The sequence below is a fragment of the Nelumbo lutea genome, chromosome 3, assembly GCF_056320005.1.
Source record: "Nelumbo lutea isolate HS-2025 chromosome 3, American lotus-T2T, whole genome shotgun sequence".
Lineage (NCBI taxonomy): Eukaryota > Viridiplantae > Streptophyta > Magnoliopsida > Proteales > Nelumbonaceae > Nelumbo > Nelumbo lutea.
This window is the reverse complement of record NC_142686.1, coordinates 44898146-44913804: the sequence shown is the minus strand read 5'-3', so window position 1 is coordinate 44913804 and position 15659 is coordinate 44898146. Positions and strand designations below refer to the sequence as shown.

General features: G+C 37.1%; 1 protein-coding gene across 1 annotated transcript; it reads left to right on the top strand.

The window, feature by feature from the left end:
* Positions 1 to 576: 576 nt before the first annotated feature.
* LOC148864634 (Ankyrin repeat family protein) lies at positions 577 to 5435 on the top strand. Its single transcript, XM_088981347.1, has 2 exons — positions 577 to 1130; positions 4582 to 5435. Exons 1-2 carry the CDS (start codon positions 991 to 993, stop codon positions 5189 to 5191), a joined length of 750 nt encoding a protein of 249 aa, XP_088837473.1. The 5' UTR covers positions 577 to 990; the 3' UTR covers positions 5192 to 5435.
* The last annotated feature ends 10224 nt before the right edge of the window (positions 5436 to 15659 follow it).

Sequence of the window (15659 nt, the reverse complement as noted above, 5' to 3'; positions counted from 1 at the left end):
ATCGATGTAGGTGTCACATCAAAGAAAGCGGTGCTACAAACAATACCCTCTTGTTTGGTATGATTTTTTCAGAAAAAAAATTGCTCCAAACCATGCCTTAGAAAATCGGAAAAGCATGGCTTGGAGTAGTGCCGAATTCAATGTTTTCTAAGAAAACAATATATTGATGCCAACGACACAGTGATGTGACATCATTTTGGATATTGGATAATATAGATTAATATTAAAAACGTTGCTGCCAATATTGATACCGAACAAAACTGATATTGTTGTTTTCATAAAATACTTATATAGCAGCAAAGTAAACATCGTTTTCACGGTATGGTATTCCCAGCACGGATGCCAAACACTTACTTACATTTATGATTGCTCTGAGTCCTCCGACTTCAAATCCTGAAATTTTATTAATTTTTTGGATTATATTTATTAACACCTCCACCTACGATTCACTATTCCTAAAAAAATTGCAAAGATAAAAAAATGGAATAAAGAAAACAAAATAAAATGATTATACAGAAACAGAAGGACTAGGGATCTTCCATTGCAACATATAATTATAAACAAAAAGAATTATACAGAAACATAAGACCTCCTTTGGACGGGATCCATTTGTACACAGCCATTTTTAACGGTTGACAACACGAAACCCTAGTTCTCTGATATGCCGGTTCAATACATTGATCGCCGTTGCAGTTTCGTTCTTATGTTTTGGCGGGAACAGAAGTGAAGAAGCAAGCAGCTACTCACCTCACTCTGCAAATAGTTACAAGCATTGATTGTAGATGAGCTATATACTCTAAGAGCCATGGAATCTGAACCGTCCAACTAGAGATTGATGACTGATCCGAACCATCCATTGCTATCTTGGCTGATCTAAATCTAATCGGCCTGGCCTAAACGAAAACTAAACCCGACCGTTGCCAAAGCAGTGGACAAATAGAGGGCTTTGTTTCCTCGAGTCTCTGTAGACTGTAGTCCGAGCTGGGAAGAATGGGAAATCCTCGGAAGGATTCAAATTCAGGTGAAGATCTTCATACCGCCGCAAGATCCGGAGACCTGCACGCCGTTCAATCCATCTGCTGTTCTAACCCTTTAGCCATCAATTCAAGAGATAAGCATTCGAGAACTCCGTATCCTTACTTCTATGCATCTGGAGTTTCATCTCTCCGGAGAATCTCGCATTTTTTATTTTTCTTTTTTCTTTCGTTTTCTGGGTTGGAGCCTACGTTGGATTGCTTGGCTTTTTGTGGTGACTCTGCTTTGTTAAAATGATAATATCTGTTATTTCTAGAAAAATTGGCACCTAGGTTTTTCTGGTTTTCTGCCCAAGTTGAAGGATTGGCTTCTTTCCGTCATTTACTCAACTGCCTGAAATTCAAGATTGGATTTCATTTGAGTTCAGTCGATTATTTCTTGTTTTCTTGAGGTGGACGTCAGGATGACCATTCTGGAAAAGAATTGTTGCTTGTGGTTGTTATTGTTTTTCGATGTCAGTTTCTAGGTCACAACGAAGTTGCAGCTGTGTCCTACAGGAAACCTCTACAGAGTTTTTTTTTTGTTGAAAGTATGTTTGATTCTTTGTAGGATATTAATTCGTTTATTACTCATGCCCGTAGTTCACTTCTTGGGTTTTGAGTGATCAATTGTCTTATGTTTAAACCATTCATACTTGTTCGGTGTCATGTTTCTTCATTATAAAGGAAAGCTGTAATTTTTAAATCAGCTTGACCTTTAAAACTGATGGTTGGTACTGCTCTCTAAGCTTGCAGTAATTCACTGTGTCCCATAGGGCTGGTAGCTAGTGCTACCTATTTTCTATCTAAATGTTTTGGGACATGAATGTGTGACCATATCTATTGTATGATTACTTTGAAGAATTTGATGTTTTCCCTAATATGAATCTCAAACTAATTCTCTTTTATTATTTTGAAATCCCAACAAGTTTTCCTGTTCTAAATGATTTAATACTGCTAAAATTGAAACTCTGGACTTAGGTTAGTAATGGAAAGTTTTATCAAGGCATTATGGAAGGAATTTTCACTGTTAATCTGCTTAATCTGCGCATTGTAGAAGATTGAAGTAATTGTCATTCATTTTCATTAGGAGTAGATGTCTCTTGGCATTAGGTTAGGACATATAGAAAAATGCACTACATTATCGCATGCTATAAACATTCCATCTAAACTTGAGAAATATACATATATAGTTGTATCATGGTTACACATATCACAGGTAGACCAAATTTAATGAGATATACACAGTATGTATAAAGGATATGCACACAGTTACCAATGTTGGATTACCCATGGCCTTGTTCTCAAGGAGAGATTCTTTAGATTATGCTGATACAATAGGTTTTCTGTATCATCTTTACCTATCAAGAAAGAAAAAGAAGCATATTTTTCTCAACCTTTTTACTTAATTCTTACTCTGCTCTACCCAGCCTTAGATGGTTTAGTGCTTAATCTAGTAATAATTATTTATACATACAATGAACAAAACTGAGATCGCCTGTTGGTTTCTACCATGCCATCCACCTATTTGTCTAAGTTACCATGTAAATAGAAATGCTTGATTTGTAGAAAGCTGTCATGTCTACCGGACAAATTCAGAAACCCTGATAAGCATGCCCCATTTTGAAAAGGTCACCATTTATGATAACCTTGTATCCATGTTTTTTATCATTGATACCTTGCATCAAAACCGTTTTTTTTTTAAGTAAGTTTAATCTAGTAACAACTTTTCATAGTTCATCATCTTAACAATCTGCTGACCAGTGTCATTTCCATCATATTCTATCAGAACTATCTGTCTTTCCTACCAAAGCATATCCATAAGTGTCTTCCTAAACTCAATCTATTGCTAAGTGAGACGATCTGAAAATTATTGAGATAAAAAACATCAGTTCAACATTTAGAGAAAAAAGGCCATTACACAATGTGGGGTAGCTCATCCCCCAACCCAGGTGCAGGCGGGATTTGATCCCAAGTCTCTGCTACGACCAGTAGGAGACCTTACCAACCAGCTGGTTGGCACCTTGCCTTGTCAGCCTGAGATGTTATCATTACACCTAGTAATGACCCCTTCAACAATTAGAAACTGTAACTGAAATAACTAGAAGTTCAGTGATAATTTGACCTTAACATATGATAGTACATATTAATTTATTTATTTATCAATAAAAGTACATATTAATTTCTCATGCTGATAATTTAAATAAAAATAGTGCATGGCTAAGTTGTAAACCAGAATTAACTGACATCAGAATAAACAAAGCTTTATAAAAAATTCACCAATTGACTTTCTATCTTTAGCCAAGAGTCACCTATAGCTTATCAAAGTTAGGTAAACTACCTAACTTGGAGATAGAAGTAAGCTGTTCTATATTCTAAAGTAAGTTAGTTTAATCTACTATCCAAGGAACTTGGGGCCTGTTCGTTTGCTCTGAAATCTGACATCTGAAAGTGCAATAATTACATTAAGAGGTATATTGGTATTGGTAAACTTTTCTTTCCTCTGAACTCTGAATGCAAAGAATGTTGTTCTGAACTCTGAATTCTGAATTCTGAAAATGATCAAATATCTATTTTGACCCCATATATTAGAGTTTTTGTTTGTCTTTTTGAGGGTATCATTGGAAAACAAAAATTTGTATGATTGCACTTTAAGAGATAAGAGATAAGAGGAAACGGACAATCATTTTTCTCTTAAATTTAAAAGATTCCTGTTAAGAGATAAGAGTTAAGAGGAAACAAACAGGCCCTTGGATTAAAAGCCATCCTAATCCTACATATGACAACCATGGTTAATCCAGCTATTAAGGATGCAATTATCTTTAATGAAGTTACCATTTCTGATAAAAAAAAAGAATGGTTTTGATTCAAGTGTTGCAGTTAAAAACATGGATATGGTGTGACCTTGAAAAAATTCAATGCGGGGCATGCTTATCAGGGTTTCTGAATTTGACCAGTAGACATGACAGATTTCAACAAATTAAGCATTTCTTTTTACATGGTAACCTAGACAAATAGGTGGGTGGCATGGTAGAAACCAACAGGCAATCTCAGTTTTCTTCATTGTATGTATAAATAATTATTAAAGACAAAAGGAAGGGATGAAAAGAGAAAAACAACCAGAAAGAAAGGATGGTAAGAGAAAGAACTAGGTTAACATAAATAATTAAATATCGATCATCTGAATTTATATTGAAGATTGGTGGTGATTTAAAACTCTAAATGTAGTGTTGCCTCCATTGTTGGTTTTCAAAACTCTGCATTGAATTTATTGATAATAGATGCAATCTTCATAGCTAAAGCACTCCTCAGCAGACAGAAAGAATTCCTTTTCACACTACTTGTCATTTGACCAGTAGAATGGTCATGATAATATCCCCCACACCTGGGTCTCTTGAATGGGATTGGAGCCTTGGATGAATGGCAGAGAGGAAAGAATCAAGGAAATTTGAAACTCATTTGTTTTCAATACACTCTTAGATCGTTAGATGGATATTTGTGATAGTACTGACCTAGAACTTCCTTTTTGTCATTATTGTTTCCTTGACAATGGTGATTTCTATCCAAGACTGCATTTAGCTGCATGGTCTGGGCAGACAGAGGTGGTGAGTTATCTCTGCAAGCACAAGGCTGATGTTGGTGCTGCAGCCATGGATGACATGGGTGCAATTCACTTTGCTGCTCAAAAGGGTCATCTGGAAGTGGTCCGAGTGCTTCTCTCATCAGGGATTTCTATCAAAGCTTCCAACCGCAAGGGTCTGACACCCCTTCATTATGCAGTTCAGGGATCTCACATGGAACTTGTCAAATATTTGGCAAGGAAAGGTGCAAGTCTGAGTGCTAAGACAAAAGCAGGGAAAACCCCTATTGATCTTGCAAACACAGAGGAAATACGCTTATTTCTGGCAGAATGTGAAGAATTGTCAAAGAAAGGTAAGGATCTGACAGAAAAAGGGAAAGCTGAACAATCTACCTCAAAGGGATCAATAAAAGATGAGGTGGTAGGTTCTGACAGTGAAGCTAAAGCCAAGCATGACAACGAAGACAGCAAGGACAAGAAGGAGGCACGAAACTCTGAAGAAGCTGAGATTGAAGAAAATGCATCAAAAACGAAAAAGCCAAGAATTGCACTTAATCATCTTTTGGCCACAGATGACACGGAAGAAGAGAACCAGTGAGCAAGGACTATAGAGTAAAAGATTTTTACTGCTGTTTCAGAAAGTTTCTGAAGCAATTTCTGTTTTGACAGGTTTCTGAAGCTGTTCATTGTATGTTATTTTGATAACATGTTTGAGGACAATTAGCAACTGTTAAAGAGAAGTTGTATAAGAAAAGAAATTGTTACAGGAAACGATCAGCTTCTGTTAACTTGGGCCTAGTGTTTTTGGTGATTATCATAATATATTCTTCCTTTTTATAGAATCTCATCCAACAAACGAATTCTTCATTTTACCTTTTTAGGATGTGTTTGGTTGCGCATAGAATGAATGTTCTCCTTGGGAAATCAATTTTCCATAGCAAAATGAATCATATCCCTTGTATTTGAGAAATATACAATTACTGCAAGATATGAATCAAGAGGATCAATCTCTGTTTGGAAAATGATTTGAGAAAACTACAAGTCAATTTCCTAAATGGCTATAGCTAGTACTTCCTTTCTAAGAAATGTTTTCCACAGCCATTTTTCACATGCAAACAGACTTTGTAAAATAGCAACTTCAATTTTTCAGGAAATCATTTATTTTCCTTCATTTTAATGCAGGTAGATAGAGCCCTAGGGATTTGAAACATGGTTTTCAAAGCAGGACCGGATCAGACGGTCGGACCTGAAAAACTGGGAACAGGTTAGGTGACTGATTTCGGTTTTCCCCAAAACCAGATTTTCTTCAAAAACCGTTGATTTTGGTCAGCAAATCGCTGACCCAGGTGGTTAACTGTTTGAATCGTTCAAACGGTTTTGATCATTTTTTTATTTTTTTGTCAGAATGGACCAACCGTTCGGTTCAAATGGTCGGACCGTTCGACCCGGTAACCGGGCCCCTGACCGGTTTGGTCTCCGGATCGGCTTTAAAAACCATGATTTGTAATAGATTTATTAAATGATAAGGCTGAAGTTTAACATCCACTATGATGCCTTAGATTAGAATATCTCTAATGTCCCTTCACTAGAATGATTAAAAACTCTTCCCTCATCTCAATATTAATCTCCATCTGTGAGAACTTTTGACATTTCTTTCCTTACGTACTCAAACAAATTTTGCCATTTCTTTCTTTCTATACGTTGGCAAAATGTGTTAAATCCACAAAGCATGTACTAACTGATTACTGATGTAGTGTGGGTTACAACTCAGGTACATGTATTTAGGGGGTTGTCTTTGTTTTTGGTTTTGAAAATGAAACTCCAAATCTTTAATGTAACCAAAGCAAAGAAAAGAAAAGGAAGAAAAAAAAACTGTCTTTCTATTGGGGTTTTGGGTTTTAGGTTTTAAGTAGGAACAAATTTTATAAGAAGAAAAAAAAAAAAAAACGAAAAGCATCTATTATCGGGGAGGGTACTCTCTTGAAAAGAACACGCTCTGCAGAGAGTGGCATTATTGAGAATGAAGCTTCTTTTTTGTTTTCGGGATGATTCGTGATTCGATGATTCCTAGTTTCCTACACTCTTGGCATTATTACCATATTATTATTATCATCTTTGTGGACTTATTAGTTGAATCATGTGAATCTTATTTATTTATTTATTTTTGCTTTCATTCTTTGTATCTATTTCTATATTTTTATGTCATCAGATTTACACCCCTATGATCCAGTTTATGCTCAAAACATGATCTTCTCTTGGGCTCTTGGCCTCTCGAGGTAGGCAAAGATTTTTGTTTGTCATAAGGGATCAAAGATATAGTTTAGGTCTAAGAAAGGTTTTCCATTTCCATGGAGACTGGCATGCGGCAGGGGTGGAATGGTGTTGGTGCTCATCCATTCAAAACATGCCAATTGGTATTGTTGTATCACATTGTAGAGTTTTGGCTATGATATCGGAAAAATTTATAACCAATATCTTAAAAGTGGAAACTAAGAAATCAAATTTTATTTGATCCCTATTATAAAATATAAATTTATTCATAAGTTCCATAAGTATATAATGTTTTTTTTTTTTAAACTCAATGGGGTAATTGTCCGGCTTTGACCACATTAAATATTGAACAAAACAGGTTGAGGGAAGAATAAAAACTGATGGCTCTAGTTGAGAGTCTTTTGAGTATTTACATTTGAGTTACATGTGTACAGCTGTAACTTATTTACTGTCAATAGAATACTGGATGAAATAAACTATGTACAAGATATGGAAGAGAAGCGGTTAGGATAACAGAGTGTTTGGATTCTTGATGACACTTTGGTGCACAACCTTATCTGTAGCAGTGCCATTATCCTTATCTCTATCATCCCCCCGCAAGTTGACTGGGGGTAATATAGTTAACTTGGACTGAAGAACAAAAAAAGGAGTAAGACCAAGAGCTTGGTTAGGATGTCAGCATTTTGATCACTTAAGGAGATAAACTTGACTTCAAGAAGCTTCTGAGCCACTTGTTCTCATACGAAATGAAAATCTATTTCTATGTGTCTCATACGTGCATGGAAGATTGGATTGGAAGTAAGAAACGTTGCACCCAAGTTGTCACACCATAGAACATGTGGAGAGACAAGAGAAACTCCAATCTCGCATAGAAAAGAACATAGCCAAATTAGTTCAGAGGTAGCTAATGCAAGGCTCATATGCTCAAATTTGATGCTAGACCGTCATATAGTAGATTGCTTGCGAGATGACCAGGAGATCAAGTTTGGTCCCATATATATACAAAAGCCACCCTGCAAACGCCGACCATTAGGGTATCCAACCCAATCTGCATCAGAAAATGCGTGCAGACGCAAGGAAGAGGAATGGAGTAGCAAGCCATGTGATGGAGTGCCTTTGAGATAGTACAGTATGTGCTTCATAGTTGCCCATGAACATCAATTGGAGAGTGAAGAAATTAGCACATTTTATTTACTGCAAAGGCTATATCAGGCCTAGTAAAGGTAAGATACTATAGTGCTCCTACAACACTTTGGTAGAGAGAGGGATCAGAGAGAGTGTGACCGTCTTGCTGAGTTTACTTGATGATGCCATGGGTGTAGAGGTTAATTTAGCATCAATCATACCAGAAAGAAACACGCCCTTGGGAGTGTGACACACCTCTAGGCCAAGGAAGAAATGAAGAGGCCCCAAATCTTTGACAGAAAATGTAGAGCTCATTTTTAGAACAAGATCATCTAACAAAGATGGATGGGAGCTTGTGAGGATGATGTCATCTACATAGACGAGAGCATAGAGCATGATACTCCCTTGTAGAAAAATAAAGAGAGATGAATCAGACTTTGAAGCCATAAAGCCATTTTCAAGGAGGAAACCATATAACTTGGAGTACCATGCACGTGGTGCTTGCTTTAAGCCATAGAGTGACTTCTTGAGATGACAAACATGGGTAGGGTTGGTGGAGTCAATGAAGCCGGGTGGTTGAGACATAAACACATCATCTTCAAGAGACCCATGCAAAAATGCATTTTGGACATCTAGTTGACGAATACACCAACCCTTAGAGAAAACAAGGAAGAGAATAACTTGGATAGTGGTAGGTTTAACCAATGGGCTGAATGTTTCTTCATAGTCAAGTCTTTCACGTTGACTGTATCCTTTGGCAACAACCAACAAGACGTGCCTTGTGCCTTGCGATGGAGCCATCAGGATTGTACTTGAGACGAAATACTCATTTGCAACCAATTATGTTCATATGAGATTGTCGGGGAACTAAAACCCAAGTATTGTACATTGCAATGCCTCAAATTCATCTTGCATAGCTGCCTTCCATTTGGGATCTTGTAGAGCCTTGCGGAAGCAACTCGGTTCTGCATCCATGGGAAGAGGGTGGGAAGTGGAGGTAGTATAGGTCTTTGGCTTAAAGATTCTTGCTTTGCTTTTGTTTACCATTGGATGGACATTAAGTGTGGAGGTCGTGACAACTGTTGTTGGAGGTGTGGAAGCACTGGAGGAGAGTTATGCTGATTTATGATGGGTTTAGATTCAACTATACGATTTGATGCATCAGCAGTGTGAGTGGATCCAGTTGAATTTATAACTAGAATGGGAACCATAGTGGGTAGTGGTCTAATATAGCTTGAAGTAGGAGCTAACTGTTATATCATTGCATTGTCTTTACACACATTATTCACTATGAATGGAAAGGAACTTTCATTGAATATGACATGGCGAGAAATATAAGTTTGACCTGAAGCAAGATTAGGACATTTATAGCTACGATAGGAATCATAATAACCCAGAAAAACACAACTTACAGAGCGGTATTGAAGCTTGTGACCATTGTATGGTCGAACTAAAGGAAAACATTCACACCCAAATATTTTTTAATTCTTTGTAATTTGACATGGCGAGAAATATAAGTTTGACCTGAAGCAAGATTAGGACATTTATAGCTACGATAGGAATCATAATAACCCAGAAAAACACAACTTACAGAGCGGTATTGAAGCTTGTGACCATTGTATGGTCGAACTAAAGGAAAACATTCACACCCAAATATTTTTTAATTCTTTGTAATTTGGTGTAATTCCAAACAAAACTTTCATCGGACTTTTCATCTGAAGAAGCTTGGTAGGCAAGCGATTAGCAAGATACACAACTAAGTGGAAAGCTTCCCACCAGTACTTAGTAGGTACCGAGGCATGAGCAAGTAATGTTAGACCAGTCTCAACAATTTGATGATGTCTATGTTCTGCAAAACCATTTTGCTCCTCTGTGTGTGGGCATGACACACGTTGAATGATACCGTACTTATCAATGAGAGGCTTAAATACTTTGAATTCTCATCCACCATCAGTTTGAAATTGTTTGATGGCAGTGTTAAACAAATTCTCCACTTTTGCTTTAAATAGCAGGAAGGCATTCAAGGCATCAGATTTCTTATAGAGAGGAAAGATCCATTGAAAATGACTGAATGCATCAGTAAAAACAATATAATATTTATATCCATGTACTAAAGAAATTGGGGCAAGTCCCCATAAGTCTGAATAGATTTAGTCCAGTGGAGCAGAATATGTGCTCCTACTAGAAGCAAAAGGTAACTTATGTGCCTTCCAAGTGGACAAGATGAACAAAAATCAAAATGACAAGAAGAGACTGGAAGTTGAAATCTGTGCATGATGTATCTAACGATTGGTGTTGCAGGATACCTGAGCCGAGCATGCCAATTATTTGATGAAGTTCGTTCACATAAAAATGTTGAACCAAAGCTATTATCATTTACTACTCCCTTGGAATGAACTTGCAATTTATAGGTTCCTTCCTCAACTGGTCCTTTCAGAAGTATGTTCTTTGTTTGTAGATCCTTCACAATAAAACCAAAGGGATAGAATTCAAAGTAGCAGTTATTATCCCTTGCAAGCTTGGCAACAAATAATGGATTTTTATCGATTTCAGGGACATGTAAGATATTATGAAGAGAAAATTTTCTAGAGAATGAAAATAATGTAGAAGAACCAATGTGTTTAATGCCCAAACCTGCTCCATTACCAATCTTAATCTAATTGGGACCATCATATTCAGAGTGCAGAGATAGGTTCTCAAGGTTAGATGTTATGTGATGGCTGGCACCTAAGTCAGGGTATCAACTACTGTCAATGAATGATGTAGTGCTTGTAGTGTAGGCTGAGCCATTACCACCAGCATAGTTGCCTTATGACCTCTCCTATTTGGAATTTTTATCAAAATGTGCTTTGCATTTGTAGGCAATATGATTTGGTTTGAGACAAATTTGACACTTGACTCCTTGGTAGGGATTCAGCTTATGTTCTCTATTAGTTTTGTTCTTGTTCTTGTCAACAACAGTTTTAGGAGTAGGAGACCTATAAAGAGTAGATCAAGAAGCTTTGATTGCTCCATTCGAAGTTCATGATTAGAGAGAAGAGCTTGAATTTCATCACATGTGTAGTCTTCAAGTCTTAGAACAAGACTGGTTAGAAGAGATTCATAATCTAGACCCAATCCTCCTAAAACATATTGAATCAATTCCGAATCTATAATGAACTCACCAATAGCCGCCAAGTTGTCAGAAAGTATCTTGGCTTTCTGAAGATAATCTGCCATGCTTGCAGTTCCTTTCTAGAGATGCATGAGTTCAAATCTGAGCTGCATAATGCGAGCCCTAGAGTGAGAGCCTCGATAAAGCTTCCCATACTCCTCTAGCGGTGGTATGGCCAATAACTTGAGGAAGTACGCCCTCAATGAGAGATGATAAAATCCAACTTAGAATCAGTTGGTCTTGTTGCTCCTAGAGTATGTATTCTAGATTTAGATCAGTTGAATCACCGGATCCAGTTGAGTTGAGAAACTTGGTTGGTGCTTTGGTTTTCCCATCAACATACCCGAGAGCCTTAAATCCCTTCAATGTTGCAGTGAACAGTGACTACCACAAAAAGATAGTTTGTACAATATAGGTTAACAGAGATTAGGTGTGCAACTATTGCTGGGAGACTGAGATTAGCAATAGTGGTGTTAGAAGTTTGAGAGGTAGCAGAGGAAGTCATGGCCGTAGATGGCTCTAATACCATGAAGAACAAAACAGATTGAGGGAAGAATAAAAATTGATGACTCTAGTTGAGAGTCTTTTGAGTATTTATATTTGAGTTACATGTGTACAGCTGTAAGTTATTTACTGTCAATAGAATACAGGATGAAATAAACTATTTACAAGATATGGAAGAGAAGCGATTAGGATAACAAAGTGTTTGGATTCTTGACAACTCTTTGGTGCATGGCCTTATCTATAGCAGTGCCGTTATCCTTATCTCTATCACATATATTTTGAAAAAAAGAATAAAAGATAATAGAAGTATAGGCATAAAATGGCTGGGCTGCTCCAGCATGGCTTACGATTTGCAATGATGTGCTGTGCACCCCAACAATTAAGCCAAGTTGGGCCCGAGGGGTAAAGCCCACATGACAGTACTACCCATAGGTAGACCTGTTCACGGGCCGGGCTTCGGCCCCAATTTTACACTGTATTGGACTCAGGCTTTGGGCTTCGGGCCAGACCCATTAGAATTTTGACAAAATCTAAGCCCGAGCCAGGCCTATTTTTATTTTAATTTCATTTTATTATTTCGTAAATGAGCAATTTTATACAAGGTTTCCACCAATTTCTGAGTTAATGGTTCAACCATCTGAATCGAAAGCTTCAAGTAGTTTCACAAATTTAACATTTACATTGAAGATATGAGAAAAGTGTTTGTCCATTGAGAAAGAAATGAAGAAGATGATATTCATTGACGATAGCAATGATATAATGACAATGGCGGCAGCAACAAAAATGACAACGACAACATTTCTTCCCTAACCCTTTCAGATCTCTCTCTCGTCAAAGTGATTTCAGATATGAGATCTCACCTTAATGTCTCCCCCATCTCTCAAACTCCACTTCTCTGCTAATGCTTCCTTTAAAAAAATTGAATAAACTTTTTATTAAATCACGAACCATTGTCCAACTCGAACAATTTAGCAATTCAACTATCTGGGTCAGAAATTCTCTAACCATTTCAATAATTTTTGCCTAAATGGCTATGACCAATTTTTAGTTCAAACGGTTTGACCATCCAGATCAATGGCTGTTCAAAAACCTTGATACTATACATTTAAAATCATAAATTAAAATTTTAAGATTATTTTTAATTTATTGTTTAATATATATATTTTAATTTTCATCATTTTTTTCTTTCAATCTTTACTTCATAAAAAAGGGATAATTTCTTATCAGTACCCTAAAGTTTAGGGATTGTCTCAAGTCAGTCCCCAAACTTTAAAATGTGTCTCTACAGTACCCCAAACTTTCAAAATGTGTCTAATAGGTCCCTATCATTAACAGTCCGTCAGTTAAATTTTGGAAAAATCAAAATTACCCTTTGATAGAAGACAATACAATTTTCATTGTCTTCTACCTTGAGACTGAAGGCACTATTCATTATCTCCCACTTCTACGCTTTAAACTAACTCAACTCTTTTGTTCCGAGAGATACTAAGCCCATCGGGACTTCAACTTTCGATTGCGATTTGGAAAGACACAACACAAGAAGGCGAACAACAGAATTAAGAAATCTGAATGTTCCAAGAAATCACAAAGATGATGTCTCCAAGGCCGATCTCTGAACACTGGGGAACTTCTCATTTTGATTTGTTCAGGCATACTCCATTGCAGATAATCCACATTATTGGAGACTTAATGAGAATATGGTCAGTTTACTCCATGTACCACTATTTATCTGAGCATGGAGCTTCAGTTGTGGCTATGCAAAGTAGAGATGGAAAATTTCCCCATCCCCGACGGGGACCCGACTTCCCCGATCCGATGGAGTCGGGGATGGGGATTGTTTTGGCGGGGCGGGAATGGAGATTAATAGGAATCTCTGATTGGGGTCGGGGATGGGGATTGAGGTCCTTGCCTCACCCCGACCCTAATTGTATATATTAGTATATTATTTCTATATATCAAAATATATTTAAAACATTATTTATAATTAAATTTTTTTTATTTATTTTAAATAAATTTATTTTTCAAAAAAACACTGTTATTTAAAAAAAATCAAGGATTCGGGTCTCCGTAGGGAACCCATCCCCATCGAGGATCAGGGATGGAGGACAAATTTTATCCTCGATGGGGATTGGGGACAAGAATGGGAGTTAATTTCATAATCGGGGTTGGGGACGGGGAATATGATCCTCGCCCCGAACCCACCCCATTGCCATTCCTATTGCAAAGGCCTTGGGAAGAGAAGGCCTCTGGCCAATACACAGGTGATGCCTTCTATAATCAATGGTGGCATAACAACATTATATTTTGTAATGTGGGGGAAGGGCCAGTCATGTGGACCTCTTAGAGCCACAATGGCTTAGTATGCTGGTGTTGTTCTTAGAGTACCATTCTCTACATGGGCTTATTTGAGCACCATTCTCTTTAAAGTTGTCTTAATATTCTATGTTGACAATGTTGTTGATAGGCCTGTCATCGTATCGAATTCATCTAAATCCGAGTTCAATTCAATATGTTGTTGGCTGCGTCCGACTTTGATCCGAAATCCGATCGGATTATTTATAGGAAATTCGAGTTCGAATCTGACGGGATTTTTTAGATTTTGGATTTTAATCTGACTCCGACTGAAGCTACCTATTTCAGCAGTTGAATGGTCACAATTGCTGAATGTAATATCATTAAAACAAAATCTATAATCAATAATTTTTACTCAAAAGTTTTGAAGCAATTCTGTCTTTTGTAAAATTTAAATTTTTATTTCAAAAAATTTGAAATAATCTATAATTTATTCAAAACAAATAAAAACCTATGGTCAAGAAGAAAACAATACATGAGAGCTCTATGGTCAAGAAGAAAACCTAGGCGAGAAAAGAATGACGATGGCTAGAAAAAAAAAACAATGACAACTTGGTTGTTGTAGAAAGTGAGAGTTGAGAGAGGAGAGAACGACAACAACTTGGTAAATGGCAAGGCGAGTTAGGCGACAAAAAGAGAAGAGAAGTGAGAAGAAAATGTCAATTGTTGAAATGTTGAGAGAGGGTTTAGGATAGGGCTGGCAATGGGTTGGGTCAGACCTGATAGACCCAGTGGAGTCGGACCGATTGGGGTGGTTTTGGTTCCAAAACTTGTCCTGATGGGTCGATTCCGGTTCTTAAAAAAAAATCGATTATTATCGGGTCAGAACCAGGTCTGCCTTGTCCCGAACTGATTTGGACCTCACCCAACCCCTATATATACTATATACATCGATACAGTTATTATTGTTTTTTATCAGTTTCCTTTTTAGTAGGGTTTTTGTTGCATTTTAGGTTTTTATAGGGTTTTTATTGCATTTTTTAGTAGGGGTATTATTAGCTTACATATCAAAATTGGGTCGGGTTGGACCCAATTGTCCAAAGAACCGATCAGTTTGGTTCTTGGTCTAGAATTACAAACCCTATAGGGTCTGGATTGGTTCCGGGTCCATGAGTTCTCCTATCGGTTCCAGGTCCGGTTCTACCTGATTCCAACTCAAAACCAACCCGTTGACAGCCTTAGTTTAGGATTTTAGGGCTGGCCAACTAGGGGTTTGAGGAACAGATTTTCTCATTTACCCCTAAAAGATTTTATCTATGTAATTAATGTATAAAAGTATATAATATAAAATATATTTATATTTATAAATATAATCGGGTTCTACTTCTGCCATCCGAATTAAATCCGATATTTACCTCATCCAAATCCGAGATTATCGGATCGGGTCGTCGGTTTACGAGTATCATTGAAAGGCCTGGTTGATGAAGAGAGATTGCATATGGTCTTCTCATCTCCGAGGCACTTAATGGTAGCTGGAGAAAGGATAATCACCATGAAGATTGTGTACAAATGGACTTTTCATTACCGGGATTCTTGATTTGCTTTAGGATTTGGAATCTTTGAAGCCACTTCTTTGGAACGTATCAGAAAGGTTCTGTTCAGCCATCAGATATACCAAATGGAAATTTAGAAAATGAAATGCATATGTCGCCACTTGCAA

Coding starts and splice junctions, on each gene's coding strand:
- LOC148864634 (XM_088981347.1), top strand. CDS start 991: ATGGGAAATCCTCGGAAGGATTCAAATTCAGGTGAAGATCTTCATACC. Junction 1,131..4,581: donor GATAAGCATTCGAGAACTCC/GTATCCTTACTT, acceptor TTTCTATCCAAG/ACTGCATTTAGCTGCATGGT.